Source organism: Thunnus thynnus, chromosome 10, assembly GCF_963924715.1.
Source record: "Thunnus thynnus chromosome 10, fThuThy2.1, whole genome shotgun sequence".
In the NCBI taxonomy this organism is placed as follows: domain Eukaryota; kingdom Metazoa; phylum Chordata; class Actinopteri; order Scombriformes; family Scombridae; genus Thunnus; species Thunnus thynnus.
Window position 1 is genome coordinate 16,773,587 of NC_089526.1, and position 18,883 is coordinate 16,792,469.

Genomic DNA, 18,883 nt, shown 5'->3' on the forward strand with positions numbered 1-18,883 from the left:
GTTTCTGCCTAATCCAGTGAATTAAATACGTGACATGAAAAAGCTATGAAAAAAAATTGTGTGAAAATTGCGAAAAACAAAACTGAGAAAAGACTGTCTTCATAACAAAACATTTTAATCAATAGAAACATTAAAATTCTTTACAAAAAATGTGATATTTACATCATAAAACAGCAGTGAAAAAAGTTTTTTTCTGTAAAGAAAAGTACAAAAAAGCTGCACAAGCTGTGAACAGTAAACATCTTCAGGAGAAATGCTATTAAACAACACTGACACTATGAATTACAGCAGGGAATTTATATCAGAAATCTCTCATCCACCATAGTCTTGTTGACAAGGTTCTTCCTTCCGAGAGCGATGCGGATCATGCGAAATATCTGGAAGGAATGAAATGTTAATTAATATAACTTTTATAACAAAGTAATTGCATTGAACTGTATACACGCCTATGCTGAAAATACTGACTGTTTGCTGTACGTAAGTAAGCACAGCTGCAAGTATGAAGCTCTGAGATCCAAGGTCAACGACACAGAAGAACAAAGTATCAAACATCAGCAGCGTGGCCTCGTTTCCATAAAACAGCACATCACTGAAAGAGTGGGCGTCGTCTGCAGAGAGAAACGCAAACAGACATTATGTACACATAGATACGTACATAAACAAACAGAAACGTACAGTATGTCTGGGCCAAAGGTCATTACCATTGTAAAAGATGCTCTTGTCACTGGGTTCAAGGAACTCCATCCCTATGACCCTCTCAAACATCAGCTTGTCCTTCACTATATAGTCCATGTCAGGTTGGGCCTAAGATACATAAGGCAACATGAGAGAAAAAACAAGCTTGCCTGCACCAAATATATCAAAAAACAAGGCATGTACTCTGTAATTTGACAAATTCATATACAGTCAAATAAAAACAAACAAACGAGTTAATGCATGTAGTATTTATGTTGAGTTTATATATGTGCATTTGTACTAACATGGTCTATAATAGATCCCAGGAAGTGGTTCATGGTGTGGTAGGCCCTGATGCTTTGATCAAGCGGGTTGGCTGAGGATGCGTCCATCAGCCGTGATGGCCTGTTCCTCTGGAGCACATAAGACAGACAATCAACTACTCAAGTTAAAAAAGGGGATAACTTTTCTCTTTGTTTGAAAGATTATAGCTCAGTTATAACAAACGTAACAGAGACAAGCACAAACCCTGCTGATTGGCTCCCGTATCCGGTCATACTGCACCCGCAGACGGTTGGTAATGGAGACCTGAAATGTCTGGGTTTCTGTGTTGGGAAGTAGACCTCTTTGACTGCATAGTGACTCCTTGAGACAGACAGGAAGAAATAAAGAGGATGCTTATAATGTGAAGTTGATAATGTAATAAATATGTTGTAATATCTAAAACAAGATGCAGTGTGTCGATGTACATACAGATTCTCTCTTCAGATTGTTATTCATTTCCTCCATGTTTGTATCAGCATGGCCATGCACTGATCGCCCATGGATGTAGTAGCCAAAACACCGGTGAGATAACAGCAACACAGAAATCTACATAGAAACATGGACAAAATACACGTGTAAAACACTACAACCAGATAAATTGTTCACAATATGAAATACAGTTCGTGTACTGCTACTTACATTACTGATGGAGCAGAGATCCACAAACTGGCGGATTTTGTCCTCCACAAAGTGCTCATGAAACACAGTGAAGAAAATCACCTGTAGAGATAAATAATTATCTTCTAAGGCGCTCTCTGCACTCGTTCTGTACATTTCCCTCATTTGTTAAGACAGACACAATGAGGTGAGAGACAAAAGCGAAAGGCGGCAGTTTTACCTGCAGAAGTCCGATGCAGAGCCAGAGTGTGGCTGACAGACCGTAGCGCAGCGTCAGGCTGTATGAAGGGGTGTACGCCTGTGGGGAACGCTGTAAAGTTGGCCAGGGGTCCCTCAGAGCTAGGTTTGAGAAACCCAGCACCTGAACAATACAGGGTGTCAGCAGTGAGAAATCAGGAATGAGGAAAAGGGCTGTAACAAAAGCTGCAAAAAAGAACAGAGTGTTATGTGTCAGTGTAAGATGTACTTCAAGGAAGAAGAGCACAGCCATGATCTGAAAGGTGGGACTAATCTTGCGGATGGACTGGATCTCGTTCCACTCATTGGCCACAAAGTAGGTCCTCCAGATGCTGACTGGAGAGGAGTCACGTTTCTCACCGGTCGCTGATAAAAGCAATGAATATGGTGAATATTTACTGAATAATTGCTGTCAGACGTTTCTGAGAACAAAGTAAATATGTCTGTACCTTGCACAGTCCTGCTGGCTTTGCTTCGCGGCCTCTCCCAATCAATAAAGAACACATCGACGGACAACTGCAGGAACAGCTTGTGGAGAAACTGGACCGCCTGGATACAAACACACAGATCGATTTGTTTCCCCAAAGTATTTCTTATAGAAGCACACCACCTAGCTTTCAAAACCAAAAATGCTCATTTTCACATCTGTTCAGTGGGGGTGTCTCACCTTGAGAGCGAAGGCACAGCCGATGTACGTCACAAACTGCTCCTCCTGATCAGGCAGTGGCAACAACACAGATACAAACTGTTGGGCCTAAACACAAACATACACAAATAAGTCACACAAAACAGCCAATAATACTCACATGTGTATGAATTCAAAATTTTGCTCAGGCAAAGAAGGTATAAGAAAAAAACTTGCCTTTAACGTCTAATGAGTGCAGAGAGAAAAATAAAGAGTTAAAAGTTCATGCAACAAAAAAAAACAGTGCTGAAAAGAAGAAGAAAGAAAAAAGGGGCTAAAAGGGAAAAAAAATGCTACAGGAAGGAGACACTGGTAGAAACATTCAAAACTAATCAAGTATGAAAAGTCCTGTTTAAGTGGAATGAGGCTGACCTTGTAAAAGATGAGCCAGTAGAGTCCAGTTCCCACGGTGACAGCGAAGAAAACGTTGGCCAGATCTCCAGCGTAAAACAACAAAAACTTCAACATTGTCTGGAGCATGAGGAGCGAGAAGAAGAGAGAGACTAACATTACTTCCATCTTTTACACGAACATTGATTAAAGGGGTTTAAATGATGACCTGTTAAAGATGCTCTACCTCCACGTCAATGAGCGGCGAGGCGATCCTCCTCTTCCAGCTGACTGTCTTCAGCAGCGAGTACAGCACGGCCACACCGCCCATTACACCCAGAGCAGTCTTTGCACACACAAACATATACTGTATCACTACGTGCTGTGACACTAACACTCAAAAGCACAGACATCCACAACAATTCTCCTTCTCCTGTCCTTGAACCGTTTAACAATCATCATTTTGTTCATACTTCTACTCACATCTGTCTTCATGCGAGCCTCATTCTGATCCATCTCGTACTCCACAGAAAATGTCGTCTGGAAATACATGAATGAGTTAAACACTTTTTAGTGTGTTTATGAGATAAATGAAGACACAGAAACTCATTTAACAGCATTTTTTTCTCTTTATATGAGTCTACTAAGCAAAACAATCTTTTGTCATCAGCTTACTGCAGCTTAACAATTTTTGAGATAAAAAATGTATTGAGAGGTGTGTGCATGTGTGTGCAACCAACTCACAGACACAGTTTGTGTATTGATATCCGTGATGAGAACATCTCTGTAGGTCACAGTCATTAGAGGGGGGTATACCTGTCCTTCCAGGGTTCGTGGAACCAGCTGGAACCTGCCAAACACACACACATTTGAGCAAACAGTTACAAATATTAAATACATTTTTTTCTCATGGCGGTGTGCAAGTTAGGATCCCACCTTATTTTGATGCTGGTGGCCACACGGATGACTTTAGGTTGGGAATTCACGCTTTTCTCTCTTCCACTCAGCGTGTCGACAAGAAACATACGTCGAGACAGGTACCAGTTCTTCATGCTCTCTGTGTGGAGACAAAAGGGAAATTACACATACTACACGTATAATCCAGTTTAAATATCTTTATTGCACATGTTTAAATACAGTTATTGCACATGTTATCATATTTAATTTCCACTATATTTTATTATTCTGAATCTCAGCATATAACCTTAACTGAGAGAACTGCAGCCTGATTATATACTAAAGTACTATCAAGGTAAAAGAAGGGTTCATGGAATGTGTGTGACCAGAGATAACTTAGTCTTTGGGAGTTTGAGAACTCCAAAAGACTGTGTACAAAGGCCAGGGCTCCCAGCAGATATAGAAATGTATCAAAAGCGAAGCTGTGAGATTCGACCTTCAACTTCCAGTTCTCAGCAGATGGAGGTGGAGGCAGAAGCTCCTCCAGGAAAGAAACACCAATAAATAACAAAGGGCTAACTGTTGTACCAATTAACTGCTTCTGTGGGGGACACAATGCTTTGGAGCTTTCATAATAGGTGTGTTATCTGTGTGTTTGACTTTGCCTTTTTGCTCTTTGTCTAACACAGACACTGAGTCTGTGTGCACATGTGATGTATTGTCACAATAAAGCGTGACAATACACTACTCAGTTTTTTGTCTCATTCCTCTTTGTCAGAGTGGAATTGCAAAATTGCCACGACAGCAATGCGCAGCAATGCACCCACCTTGGTTGATGAATCGTCCACTGTATTGCTGGTTATAAACTAGTGTGGGCAGGGGAAGGAGTTTTCTGTTCTCTCCTCCACCAAGGTCCATAAACACATCATAGAACAATGGCTCAGGATAAGTTTGCACCAGCTCTAATACTGAGAGATCACACTGCACACATACACACACAGCTTAGATTACTATTATGCATTGCGAAAGAATGTGCACACTTTATCTGAAGTAAATGAATGAAGAGACACACTTACACTTTCTTGGTAAGCAGTTCCAAAGCTGAAGGCTGCCGCCTGTTTGGTGGTTGTTTCTGGACAAAGCTGAAACAGAGGATGTTTACAATAATTACTAGCCTCCTATACTTTTATATTTTATATGAATCACATATAAATGTAATTAGGCTGTCAATATATTATCTATGATAACTATTATGCTTTTTGTTAACAAGAAGTAAAAAAGTAACAACAGATATATTTGTGGTATTAACATGCAACAGTTTGGTGGGCAATTTTATTATCATTCATTTGACATCTTACCTGGAGATTATCCCCTCCTATGTTTTCCCATCTGAGAAACTCTCCTCTGGCATTATAGACAGCAGCAATCAGCTTAATATCAGTGTTCTGTCAAACAAAGAATGATCACTCAGTGATCAATGATCACTTTCTGTACTATCTCATGTTTACTGCTCAACAGAGCTGTTAAGAAATGAACACAGTACTGTTTTATAGTGTTATTCTTTTCCTTAGGAGTCATTTTAATAATTATTTTTTTCACGTGTATTTGAAGTTCATCACTTACCTTGTTTTTTCCTCTGAAACTGAACCCAATCGGAACTGGATCAGTCTGAAGTACTCGACTGGCCAGTCCTGGTTCGTCCCCGTAGTAAAGCCACGGCAGATTAACTCTCCTGGAAACAGAATAATCAAAGTGCTTACTGTCAACTGTGGCCGTATACTTAAATGAAACAGGAATGAAACTCTGCTTGTTGCATCCATAATGTGTGAAGATAGCACAATATATACATATGTGCCACAATAATGTTGATTACCAGTAGGAAATGTCTTGAGTTGAGCTCAGAGCAGCCCTGGATCTGAAGATGGTGTTAAAAAGGCCGCAGGCATCGGTGCTCACACTGCTGAAGGAGTGCATGTTCATCACACACATGTTCCCGAGAGCCTGACACGCCGTCAGGTTGGAGAAGACCTGCAGACACCTGACTTGTTTACACACAGCAGCTAAAACACACAAACTGGCTCAGAAAAATCCTAATCCAACTGTCATTATGAGCTACAGTCTCACTGCCGTACACCTGTTTAAGTGACAAAATACTTTGCATACTTAAATTACATGTGCCTATTTTTTAGATACATGTTCACATCAATTATAGTTAACATTTCTATGTCTATTATGAATATGTCAACACCAACAACTACCAGGATTACAAATATGACTGAAGGAACAGCTACAACGTAACATCCTATAATCCCAAATATCTTCTTGTGTCATAATGAGCACGTCACTTGTGGCAGTTTGTAGCTGTGACCAGAACTACGACTAGTTCATAGGGTGTAAGATAAAGAATGTTATTATTTTTCAAAGAAAAAACAAACAAACGTGGAATTACAAGGCAGGCTGCTGAAGAGGAGTACAGGTTTTTGACGAACCATGCAGACTGCACACTGAACTTCTGCAAAGGTTAAAGAAGAGAAGACAAATCAGAACACATCAGAGTGAAAAAATCAATAAACAGAGTAAGACAAAGAGGATGAGGAGACTCACCAACTGAGCAAAGTTGACACTGGGATTCACATTGGTGGGGAGGCTGCCTGGAGCGAAACATAATCCTCCGGCCTGAAAAATCACATTGACCCTTCATGACAAAGGTAATCTCTGGGTTTTTTTTACTGAGAGGTGTTTGTATTAAACGTTTAAGAGAGAGTGAAGGGAGAGGGCCAAACTCACCAGGACATTAGGAGGGTTACACACACAGGAGGTGTTAATGAAGGAAGCCTGACATCTCTCACACCTGAAAGACAATTTTGGAGACTGTTCACTCACATGCTGCACAAATCAAACCTGGAATCAAGTCAACCTTTCTCCAAATGCTGACAGCAGTATGTCAGTGGTGCTAAGAGAGCAGGCGGGCGAAGGCCATTTATCAGCATTTGTCAGATCGAACAAAAGGAGAAAATATGTCAAGGAAGGATGAAAAACTGTCCTTGCAATGGCGAGAGTGATGGGCTAATGAGGGGTACGGAGGATTGAAGACAGGAAAGATACACAGCGGATATTGCGAGGTGGAAAAAACAGCTAAAGATTATGAGAAGTGCAATTAATATTTCGCTGTACAGTTTATGTATGTGCAGTTTAATGTTTGAATGTTACACATTTAACAGGACAGTACTGCAACTGGATTTGTGTTGTACATATTCTCATTAGCTTTATGAATTATATCCTTAAGACTGACATTATATCTTCTCTTGAGTCTATCAAGTATTAAATTAATCATTCATTGGTGAGCAGTGCAACTGTGTCAGCCACCAAAATGTTTTTCATGAATTTACTGGTCCGGATTAAATAATTTCTAAAAGAAACTTGATTGTTTCACCGCCACTGAACACACGGTCATATATCTGCATGAAAAAGCTGAGTTGATCTGTGTTTCCGCTGTTTGTTGTTGATACCTGTCTCCACTGCTGTTTGGTACTGAGAAAGCAGGGCCATTTCCAGTACACGTCTCACATGTGGCCTCATCCAAAAGGTTTCCATTGACATCCCTCTCCACTGGAAAAAACAGGTCACATTCAGTTATGTACATAAAATATGTAATTAAATCTATGCAGCAAGCACAATCAACGTTAAGTACTGTGTTTTATAAATGCACTGCATATGCTATTCATATAATTCCCCAATTAGTCTCTCGAGTGACTCACCGAGGACACTGCCTGTTGGGCACCGGCACTTCCCCTCATCATTGAGACTGGCTGGACAGCGAATACACCCAAACCCGTCATTAGTTACTGCCTGTTAAGAAAGTACAGAAAGATATGCAGTATCTGAAATATGATGCAAGATAAACAGCACATGAAGATATGTACGGTTAACTGTACTTACAGGCTTGTCAGTGGGACATTGCTGACAAGTAATGGATGCCTTATCAGTGGTGAGAGCCTTGTACCCAGTTTTGCAAATGCAACTCTGTCCTGGAAAAGAAAGTAAATCAGCTCACAGTTAGCAGGCACACGAGATGTTGTACAATGGTGAGTTCTGAGATGTTAGTTAGTTAAAATAAAATCTCAACTGTATGTTTCTTAATAAACCCAGAATTCATGGGGATTCAGTCCTACTTAAGACAGTAAAGAACTGCAATTTGTGCAGCAGATGAATTTAGACGTCTATCTGGCAACATTACTGCACAAAAAGTAAGACAGAAGATTATCAAAGGATATCAGTATGAGTTTGTTGCAAAAATCACACTTCCTGGGTGTGTATATGCTAGATGTGGATATCAAACATACACAAATGGCCTCTTATCCACCAATGAAAGAACAACTGACCCCTACATTCAAAAATTAATCACCCATAGCAGAGTAAAAAGCAGTGTGAGAGTGAGGATACCAGGCAAGATTACGTGGAGTAAAAGAGATCCTACAAGAGTGATTCATTTGATAAGAGCAATGCTAGCACTGCTAAATGAGTATATACAATTGTTAACAAAGTATAACAAGTATAGAGAGATATTTTACCATAATAAGGTTGAAATTGTTGGGATTATTTTATGATCATCATCCTCTTATTGTGCTGTAAATGTGCTGATAATTAGTTGCTACAATTCACTTTAAAAGTAGGTGACACCAATTAATCAAAGTCTACAAAACATATGTCACTAAGAGCAGAGTGAAATGAAAACACTTTGCCTCCATGCAAAAGACTTCTCCCTTTACCGCTCAACTTCCTTTACCTCTCATGTAATCCATTTGCGCCAAAGACAGGCCGTCTGTAGAGATGTATTAACTTTAATTGGCGTTACTTTGATTCTGCTGTATGACATTTGGATTATTGGTTGATTCTGAGTGATAAGATGTGAAGAAGAAGAAGAAGTGGCGGGACCTGGGCTGACCTTAACCTTTGACACCTGAAGAAGAGGAATCTTTGTTCAAGACTGAAACACTGTGATTGCTTCCGATCTTAATTTGATTTTAATCCTGCTGAAGCCTTACAGGTCAGTTTTGAGTGAGTCAGAAAACATTTCTTGCTCTCTCCACATTATTTTCTTATAATTATTATACTATACATTTTATTTTCTGAATTACTGATTTATTGCTTGAGAAAAGAAGGCAGTTTGATTGACCTAATAAGTAATTAAATTACTAAATTATCATTAGCTATGAATGTCCTTTTTATATGACATTTGACAGCAGTTAGCGACATTTGTGTCTGCTGCCTTTTCACTGCCTTTTAACTGATTTCTGGCTTCACTCATTGAAGGCCATTTCAATGTATGTTACAGCCAAAGTTACCCTCAAAAAGCAGTTAGACAGTATATTGAGTGGGAAACATTTAACGTTTTCTTTAGAGGACATTTTCTCTAGTGTCTGTTGTCTAAGGATAAAGCACCTCTCTTCAGAGATGAAAAATATTCCCTCAGCAATTTATAGAATGAGTGCACTAAAATCACTAGAGTCTTGGTAAGACAGTAGGTGGGATAGATGTTGCTATAGAGGACTAGTCTGGCATTGTAAACAGTCTACTGCCACGAACCATAGAAGTATTATATTTTCCATGGCCATGCTTTGGTGTCAGTATCAGCAGACTGCGCAAGCAATTTAACACATTAAGTTAAATGGAAAAAACACTGTAAAATACAATTGAAATTACATTTAATATTATTTTTGTGAATTTAGGCCCCTGGAGACAAATCTTGCACCTGCCTAAATGGATGATTGAACAGCTTCTAGGATACTGACAGCAGTCATGGTGATTTAAATATTTTCACAGCTGCCAGTATGCCAGTCTCAGATACACTGGTATTAGATGGAGGATACAGCTGTGTAGTCAAATAGACACTGTTTCCGTTTATGTTTCTATTCCTGTTTTATGGGCTACTTTCAAAACCACATCACCCGATAAAAACATACAGTACAATAAAGTTTTGATACTACTTTTAATTTTAGGGAGATTGTTGTCTAGGGCTGATCAATATTTATATTATCATTTTAGTTTATATATTACCTTTTAGTGAAATCACATTGTGATGATATGATCTCATCATATTATTCTACAAATGATAAAGTGATATAATCGTAAATGCTAATACATTTCTTTTTGTGGGCAAGTTGTAATTCAAAAGTAACAAAGTTTGTTGTTGAAGTTTTTGGATCTGAAATGATTAGTCCATTAATTGATTAGTTGATTAACAGAAAAATAATATGCAACTATATAGATAATTGACTAACTGTTTAAGTCATTTTTTTCCAAGAAAAAAAATGCCAAATATTCCCTGGTTCCAGCTTCTGAGCTGTGAGGATTTCCTGCTTTTCTTTTGCTTACATGATAGTAAATTGAATATCTTTGGGTTTTGGACAAAACAGAGATTTTTCACTATTTTCTGACATTTTATAGACCAAAGTGCAGTCCTAGAAATTTTTGTTTTAAACATATTAAGACTCTGGGCTCATGTTGTGGAACTCAGTTCATTACTTTGAAGATTAGTTTGATTAATTTATATGTGATTTTACATACATTCGTCATTTTTGTACTGAACTTAGCCATATTGTACAGCTCAACTATTGTCTAACTTATGCCTGCAGGTAATATGGACCTCAGGGTGGCAAATTAACTTTTTAAAATGTGAACATCTACCAGCCAGTGACAGATAAATGTTCAAATTCATCAGCAACTCAATAGTGAATCATTATTTTGTGTCTGAAATCTACCAGCCACTTTCCTATTTTACCAGCATTTGGCTGGTGGATGGTGCTGATTTCCCGACCTGGTGGGCCTACGAGCATGATTTGTGATATCACAAATAGTTTGAAAGTCAATCCTGGTCCAATATTCAACACAAGTGTGATGTGGAAACTTGAAGCCTCCAGTGCATAAAACACTGAGAATTGAACTTTACAGTGAAGTAGGAGACATCTTAGCAGGAAAACAAAAAACAATATTGACAGATTTATATATTCTGGATTTTTAATGAGGGAGAAGGAGGAGATGTAATTTTAAGGAGTTTTTGTTAAAAAAAACAAAACATATCAGACACACATTATTGTTCCAAGCAGAGTATTTTTATATGTCTTAATACATGTCTGGAGGCGATCTTTAACTAAGTGAAATTATTTTAGCCATTTGCACCTAGCTTAGCTAACTTTTACCCGACTCATAGTGGTTTCTTGTGGCTGACCACCTCACAGTTAAAGTAATTTTTTAAAAAAAGTAAAACTAACGAAATTTTCTGCCGGCACAATAGCATCAGTAAACCGCTAGTTACAGTATGATATAACGCTAAACGCGGGCTGTAACCGACCTGTTGTGCTTCGTCGCTGATTTGGACCGCACCTCACACACGACAGACTCGAGATATCGAAGAATTCTTCCACTCCACAGTCTGAAGGAGCCTTAAACGGGACGATAAACTGCAGGCAGTGAAACAGATCAATGTATATCAAAAGAAACAACGTTAGAGGCACCCTGTATCTGAGAATAACAAACGGTAGCGTCCCCGTCGCCATGGTAAACAGCGGTCTTCCTCTTTACCCACAATCCACATCCTGCGTGATGACGTAACGGCCAATATATGTGTGCGTCGAAAAAAAAAAGTTTAGCGTTGTTGAAACATGGATGTACAATAAGAGCTGAAAAAAGAAGAGAAAGATATATTCTGTTATTCTGTGTCTGACAATACTATTCTTTTATAACTATATGAGAATGTACCTTTGCAGGTTTAGCCTTAGCTTTGCAGCAAAAAAGAGAGGCATTTTATCAATCATACACTTTATCACACTATTTATCTCTCTTCTCTTCCTCCGATAAGCTCTAAAATGCCTTGCCTACTGTGTATGTGTTTAAAATTACTGGATGACCTCTTCAGGACACTATAGAGGTCAACATTTTCTCATAATGTTATCTTTGATTAAAAGTTTTGACTTTGTATTTCATTATTTTTTTTCTTTTTCTGGCAGAAATGGGCTCCCATAGATAGCACTTGTTAAGAATTCCATTATGATACAATTAATGGGTACTTGAAAATAAATATTTAAGTCTGAGGCTCAATGCTGTAACACCCTAAGTAGTCATCTTCGGGAGACAAATAATAGTAATAATAATAATAATAATAAACATTGTTTCCATAGCACCTTTCAAAACCAGAGTTACAAGGTGCTTAATAAAATACAATACCATAAAATATGGGTGCAAAGATAGTGAACATAGAGAAACAAAAAAAAGAAAAAAGAAAAGAATAACATACATTGAACATACAAATGAAAAAACAGGGATTTCAAGGTGGGGTCAAACATTGAGAGATAACAAAATATAAAAGAACAACATAAAAACATTTCAGTAGACATTAAAATATCTGTAAATGTGGGTTTTTAAAAGCTTCTTAAACTGAGGCACTGACTCAGCTGATCTGAAACTGAGGGGGAGTTTGCTCCACAGCGTTGGAGTTATAACAGTAAAAGCATGTCACAGTTGCTGTCTCCTCTGGAAAGTCTGAGGGGTTTTCGACAGAAGGTATCAGAAGATTTATTGAATCTAAGGGTAGGATAGACTGTTGGATTGATAAAATGCCTAACTTTTTGTTACAAAGCTAAGGCAAAAGCTGCAAAGGTTTAATCGCATATTGTTACAAAAGATTACAGATTACAGAATATATAATATTTATTGAGGTGAGTAAATAACCGTTTGGAAGAGGGATAATTTGAAACTATGCTGACTATACATTATTATTTGTGATGAAATCACTGCTTGTTTTCTCTTGGGTTATTTTAAGATTTTTAAGTAATCTTTCATAGAGGACGTTTGGCAGGAAATGTGCAACAGCCTTGCAGCTGCACTTTATTCACTTCCTTGTACAGCGTACAGCGATATGTACAGCAATATTTTTGCATTATCTTCAAGGGAGAAAGAGACACATAACGTTAAGAGATTAAGTAAGTAAAATCTAAAAATTTAAAAGTTTAAGTAAGCTGAGGGAGGAATATGTGGAAGGTGGTCTTGTTTGGCTGTGACAGTGTGGGGAGCTCTTTCTGAATCTGATAAACATAACTCAGAGGACGTTAATGTTGTTTACCAAAGGTTTTGGATATTTAACTTCAAAAGCTGAAGATTGTGGTCTGTCTTTGATAGGAAATTTCAATTTTGCAGATATCATTTTTATAACAAGACTGATTGATTGATTGCATTTCATATTAAGTACATTTTTGACAACATATTCACTTTTCAGTGGTTTCCTGTAAGAAACCACAGAAATGGTTATATGTCCAACCAGTGCAGAACTCTTCAAGTTCCCTCTTCCACATCAATAGAAGCTGTAATGACTACTCTATGATAATAACTTTCATTTCTCCATTGTGAGGAAACCACGTTGCTCTCTTGTACACACATAAGTCACAGGTGGTGTGTAGCCAAGCCTGGTCCACAAGAGAAAACCTTTTTTTTCTTCTTATTTACACTAAAAAGCATCTAGAAATTGGGTAGTATTTGAAGAATTGTATAAAACTTTCAGATATTAAATATACAGTAGGCTTAGTTTGTGTCTAATTCTGTGATATAATATCCAGGCCTTTTCTTTATAGATCTAGGTAATTAATAGTACAAAACGCCACTAACATTTCTTAGATAACATATACCTAATCAATACATGGTAAAGTTTTGAATGTTTTTTCTGTTTAAGTCAGAAAAACAAACAGGAGTTATGTCATTAAGGATTTTCAAGGACCCACATGTGATTGGAAAGATTGTAGGGGAAAAATTTTAAGTTGTGCGATCAGTCAGGATAACTAGAAGTGGGATGTTTATGTCTCAAAGCACCAGAGAGATAGAGCCCTTAAGATTCATGCATTTGAAGATTATGGCAGTGTGACTTGTTCCCCACTTGGATCAGAACCAAAGATGAAGAGAGTGGTAAGTGGTGTACCACTGTCAGTAGAGGCTGAGTCATTTTGGGATGTAGCAGGTGTGTGTTAGGCAAGAAGAACTCTGGGGCTGAGCGGGGATGCAGGGTGGCCAGATCTTTCAGCATGTAATCAAAAGCCCCTCTCAAACATGTAGTTTATCCCTGAAATGTTCAGGAACAACAACATCCATGTGTGAATGGCAGCAAGGATCGATATTCAGGGAAATCTGTACTGCCAATTTCCCACCCCAAGACCTAAGCTGTTTTACCATATGACAGCGGACAATGGAGAATCCGGAGAATCAGGTCTGGACATTGCTGAGAGTTGCCCTTTCACACATGTAGCACACATCAGGAGATTGTCCTTGTCAGACACGTTCTCACCTACTGGAAATACTCTGTTTGGTTTAGGCGAGGGGTGGTGCCTGGGTTTAGCGTGCAGGAGGTAGGGCATGACACAAAAAGTAGGCTGCAGGTGTAATTCAGCATTTTTAAGCGTTTCACCAAGCCCCCAGGAACAGCGTTGGGCTTTGAAGACAATTTGACATAGTGGCCAAACTACATAATTACCATGTCAGGTCACACTATTGGGCTCAAATATACTTTTTTCCATAGACTTACATTGTGAAAGAGATATCTGTAAATCAGTGAATACATTTTTTTGAGCATCACAACCCCCATGAAATGACTCATTTCACTATCAGAATTTGATCCATTTGGTCCGATCACATTTCAAAAGTCTAGTTGATTGAATTGTTTTATTTCCATTCAAGTTAACCAGAGGGCTAAACCGGAAGTTAGCGGTCTCATCCGGTGGAAGTCTCTACTAAGCATGCTCCATGGGCGCATTGGGCCCATAGAACATGCGCAGTATGTTTTCAGGAAGTGTCTTTTTTGGATTCATGTGCCACTGAGCAACTTTCATAGGACTGAATGGGGCCCCGCCTCCGACGCTGTATCCAGTTCTGTTTATACATGTATGCTTTTCACCAGAAATAAAATGGCTTTTATTTTACAAGAAATCACAGTCCTCTCTCCCATTAGCACTACATTCACAGTGGAGTGTTCAGGCCCAGTCAAAACAATGCAGCTTAGCTGGTTTGCTGTGTTTATCCAGCACCAGCCGCATGATAGAAACATCATCAACACTCCCATTCTCTCGATGTGAATTCTCCGGAGAATGACCTGCTGTATTCACACATGGGCTCAATCAGACATTACACAGACTTTGTACTAGGAAGCTGGCTGGGTCCACCTATGATGTATTTGAATCCACGACTTGTTCATGGTTGCCTTGCCAATGCTTTTGCAGTTTGTCTTGCAAACTTGCTGAATATTATATACGTTACAAGAACATTTTCACCGGACAAAAATAGCTCCTTGTCTGCCCTGTTCCAGACAATAATAAGAGACGTCTTCAGCCGTGTACATGACAGACTAAATGCCCTCGTTGGGCCTCTGATTGGCTCTGACCCTGATATTTTTACCCCAACCCTAACTACCTCCCTCCCCATTCCTATACCTAATTAATCGACCCTCGGGTATCTTCATCGGGCCACAAGGGCATTTAATCTCTCGCATCCGAACTTGCCCCATCTTCTTCTTCTGTTGAGTTTTATGGCGGTTGGCATCCATAAGTGTTGCATGACCACCATCTGCTGGACTGTCCCTTGCCCCATCTATTCATGCATTGCCATGGTATGTGTGAAAAGGCACAATATGGAAATGTTCCTGAATGTAGCTGCATGTGTGAATAGTGAAAATCACTAACGGTGCCTGAAAGGTTATCCTAGCAATTTATCAGCAACTATGTGTGAAAGAGACCTCAGCTAGTTTGAGAGAGAACAACAGCAGCAACAACGCTCACAAAACACACCTGATATCAATTACCTATGGTACCCAGCTGAAGGGAGTTTTTGGATTTTATAGACACAGAAGAGGAGATTCTTCTTCAGGTCACCACGTTTTTCTCTTTTCCCTCTCAGTGCTCCTGCAAGACGCATGTTTTTTTTTCTGGCTGAATATCATTTGGTAATAGTGTAATGACTGCTGTTGTCACATTCTTTGTCTTTTTTCATCGCTGTTTTCTTCTTTTTCAGACACCACCTGGCCTGGTACGCAAAAATGACCATAGTCCTGCGTCTGCAAGGTCTAGATGTGAAGGCAGGAATTGAAGATATACGGCAGTTCTTTGAATACCTTCACATACCTGATGGCGGAGTGTACATAGTGGGAGGACATCTCAGAGAGGCATTTATTGCCTTCACCACTGAACAAGATGCTCAGCTTGCCATGCGGCACACTGGGAATTTCCTCAAAGGATCTAAAGTGACTCTACACATAAGCAGCATGGCAGAGCTGGAACACAAGTTGAAGTCCTTGTTAAAGGGGAAGAAACCCTCCCCCACCAGGCTTATTGTCAAGAGACCTCAGCCATCTCTAGAGGCTAATCAGCTACCTTTGAATGGATGGCCTCTTGATCCCAATTCTGCAAATCTACCTTCCTCTACTGCAACTCCACCACCTTCTACTGCAGGGTCACATGGCCCCAGTACTGCAAATCTACAAACTTCAAATGTACAGTCAATTGATTCCAATGCTGCCTTTCTTCTTGGGATTTGTACTGTCCTCAAAAGTCTCCAGTCTTCCCATCAAGTAGAAAACAATGAGGTGGTGCCAAAGGTTGATTTTCTCCAGGCTGACAGCACAGTTGTTGCGCCCAATGAGGTGAGGACACCAGAGCAAACTCAGGTGTCAACGCCAGGCTACGTCAGGCTCTTCGGTCTGCCAGCCTCAACTACAAAAGATGACATCTGTCATTTTTTCAGAGGGTTGAAAGTACAGGAAGCCATAGTGAATGTGATGTTGGGACTGAGCCATGGCTGCCTTGTAAAGTTTGCAAACATGCAGGACGCATGTGATGCTCTTCACTTCAACAAACAATCACTGGGCTCCATCTGTGTGGAGGTACGTGGAGCAACTGAGAGGATGTGGACCAGTGCGCTACAAGAATGTGGAAATGGTTTTGATGTTGAGGAGAGAGTGGGACCCAAGCAAAACCCTCCGAGGAAAACTGCAAAACACAGACATAAATTCATTTCTACATTGCGAATCAAGAGAAGATCTGTCAACCAGTTGCCAACACCATCTAAATCACCAAAAAAGCCAAGAACTGATTGTGACTCATCAACTGCCCAGTCAGCGACTATGGAGTACATTGTCATGGTCAGTAATATACCCAAAAACATGACCAAGACTGAAATAAAAGAATTGTTTGGATGTCCAAACATTGCACACAAAAACGTACTACATCTGCTCAACAAAGAAGGCAACAGAACAGACACAGCATTTCTTATTTTTAACCAGAATGAGGATTATGACTATGCAATGAATCTTAATGGCTGCCATGTGGGCCCTGATGCCATTGAGGTCTCATCAATCACCAGAGAGAAGATGAAGGACATGATGGCTAAAACCCATCCAAGGAATCTTAACGAGTGTCTGAAGATGGACACAAAGAGGAAACCAATTGGAAAGAGGAAATCCAATTCAGTTGATAAACTGGGAGGGACGCCAAGCACAAACCTGGACCCAGCAGCTCAGACATGCCTGTTTGTTCGAAACTTGCCCGCAGATGTACACAAAAGTCATATAAAAATGCTTTTCCACAAATACAAACTGAGGACTGATAATATCATCTTATTGTATGACAGTGATGGCAAAGGTATCGGTGAGGCTGTGGTTCAGTTTAAATCACCAAAAATTGCTGCAATGGCTCAGGAGCTCCACAGTCAGGACTTTCTGGGGGCAAAAGTGCTTTTGACTCGCATAAATGTGAAGCAGAAGGAGGACATCTTGGCAAGAGATGTTTGAAGAAGTTGGCTGGCAGTTGAACATTAAAACTTTTGTTAAGACTCCATGGCCAAAGCTGATTCTGAGATCTTCACATTCCCATCTAGTTTGTCTTCCAACTAATTCTACTTGATACATCAACCTACTGAGTCATTGTTTTATTAAATGTTTATCATGTTCAATAATTTCATTCTCTCTGTGACCCTTTTATACATTTTAAAATGTTTGAGCACTGTTTTATGGCCTGTTTCTTAACTTTCCAGTGAAGAATGAAGGCTTGTTGTTTGTCTCAAAAATGTCTGAGAATACACAAAAACTATCCCCAATTTGTTTCTTGTTTACTTGGCATGGGGACTAAGGAACTAGTTTTAATGTAGTCTTTAGGAGCAAATTCATTGCACATTTAAAAACACACAGACGTTGTTTATTTTAGCACTGAACCCTGGGAAATTAACAAAAGTCATACTCTGACAATAAGTTAAAACTGCTATAACAAGTAATTTTATGTAAAATGTTCCAAGTTATAAATTTTCCCATATTCTAAAGAAATCAAAAACATAAAAAAGCTACTAGTTAGCAACAAAAAACTATGCCTAGAGGCATATAAATTTACACAATAGTGAAGTTTTTGACTCCTGGACAGTCACAAGTGATGCACAGATAGGACAGAGAAGTGAAAAGATCATGGTGTCACATGATCCGATTTTCATTTGTAGTACCTGGGCAGTCCGTTGGAATACCTGGATGGACCTACAGCAAGACAACATGACAGAAAAACATCAAAAAGGGTAGAATAAAGAAGACAGGAATTCCTTTGGTGTTGTGAGGGAAATTACACACACTACATGTATAATCAAGTTTGAATATCTTTATTGCACGTTTGAATAAAGTTATTTCACATGTTTAATTTCAACTATGTTTGATCATTCTGTATCTTACCATGTAACCCTCAACTGAGAGAACTTTAGCATGATTATATACTAAAGTACTATCAATGTAACAGAAGGGTTCATAGAATGTGTATGACTAAAGATATCTTACTCTGTAAGAAAGTTTTGTAGTGTTCCGCTATGTGAGCGTGGAATTGCAAAATTGCCATGGCAGTTTGGGGGTCCAAATTAGTCCATCAATTGATTAGTTGCTTAACAGAAAAACTATTTAGACAATAGACCAACTGTTTACGTCATTTCAAGATCAAATCTGCTATACCATGTTGAGCCATCTCTCTGATGTAGCATCAGAGTCATATTACATTTATATGACAAGATTCGGCAGGAAGGAAAATTACCACAAAGTTGAAAACAAGCAGTTATAGTACCCAT

At 39.1% G+C, this 18,883-nt stretch overlaps 2 protein-coding genes across 4 annotated transcripts; one reads left to right on the top strand and one right to left on the bottom strand.

The window, feature by feature from the left end:
- Positions 1-98: 98 nt before the first annotated feature.
- tmem67 (transmembrane protein 67) lies at positions 99-11,366 on the bottom strand. Its single transcript, XM_067601577.1, has 28 exons — positions 11,118-11,366; positions 7,706-7,794; positions 7,525-7,615; positions 7,276-7,375; positions 6,554-6,617; positions 6,371-6,442; positions 6,216-6,278; positions 5,640-5,794; positions 5,390-5,498; positions 5,125-5,211; positions 4,843-4,908; positions 4,594-4,747; positions 3,806-3,926; positions 3,614-3,719; positions 3,353-3,409; positions 3,117-3,215; positions 2,912-3,010; positions 2,522-2,608; positions 2,304-2,403; positions 2,084-2,220; positions 1,838-1,978; positions 1,639-1,719; positions 1,429-1,545; positions 1,204-1,320; positions 981-1,088; positions 702-804; positions 466-608; positions 99-377 (listed from the first exon to the last, which is right to left on the bottom strand). Exons 1-28 carry the CDS (start codon positions 11,320-11,322, stop codon positions 297-299), a joined length of 2,952 nt encoding a protein of 983 aa, XP_067457678.1. The 5' UTR covers positions 11,323-11,366; the 3' UTR covers positions 99-296.
- On the top strand, positions 8,537-18,474 carry rbm12ba (RNA binding motif protein 12Ba). 3 transcript variants are annotated; one of them, XM_067601578.1, is made up of 2 exons: positions 8,537-8,813; positions 15,809-18,474. In XM_067601578.1, exon 2 carries the CDS (start codon positions 15,834-15,836, stop codon positions 17,580-17,582), a length of 1,749 nt encoding a protein of 582 aa, XP_067457679.1. In that variant the 5' UTR covers positions 8,537-8,813; positions 15,809-15,833; the 3' UTR covers positions 17,583-18,474. The 3 variants fall into 3 exon arrangements, with proteins under 3 accessions (XP_067457679.1, XP_067457681.1, XP_067457680.1); XM_067601580.1 differs by lacking the exon at positions 8,537-8,813 and adding an exon at positions 12,012-12,325; XM_067601579.1 differs by lacking the exon at positions 8,537-8,813 and adding an exon at positions 12,352-12,744.
- The last annotated feature ends 409 nt before the right edge of the window (positions 18,475-18,883 follow it).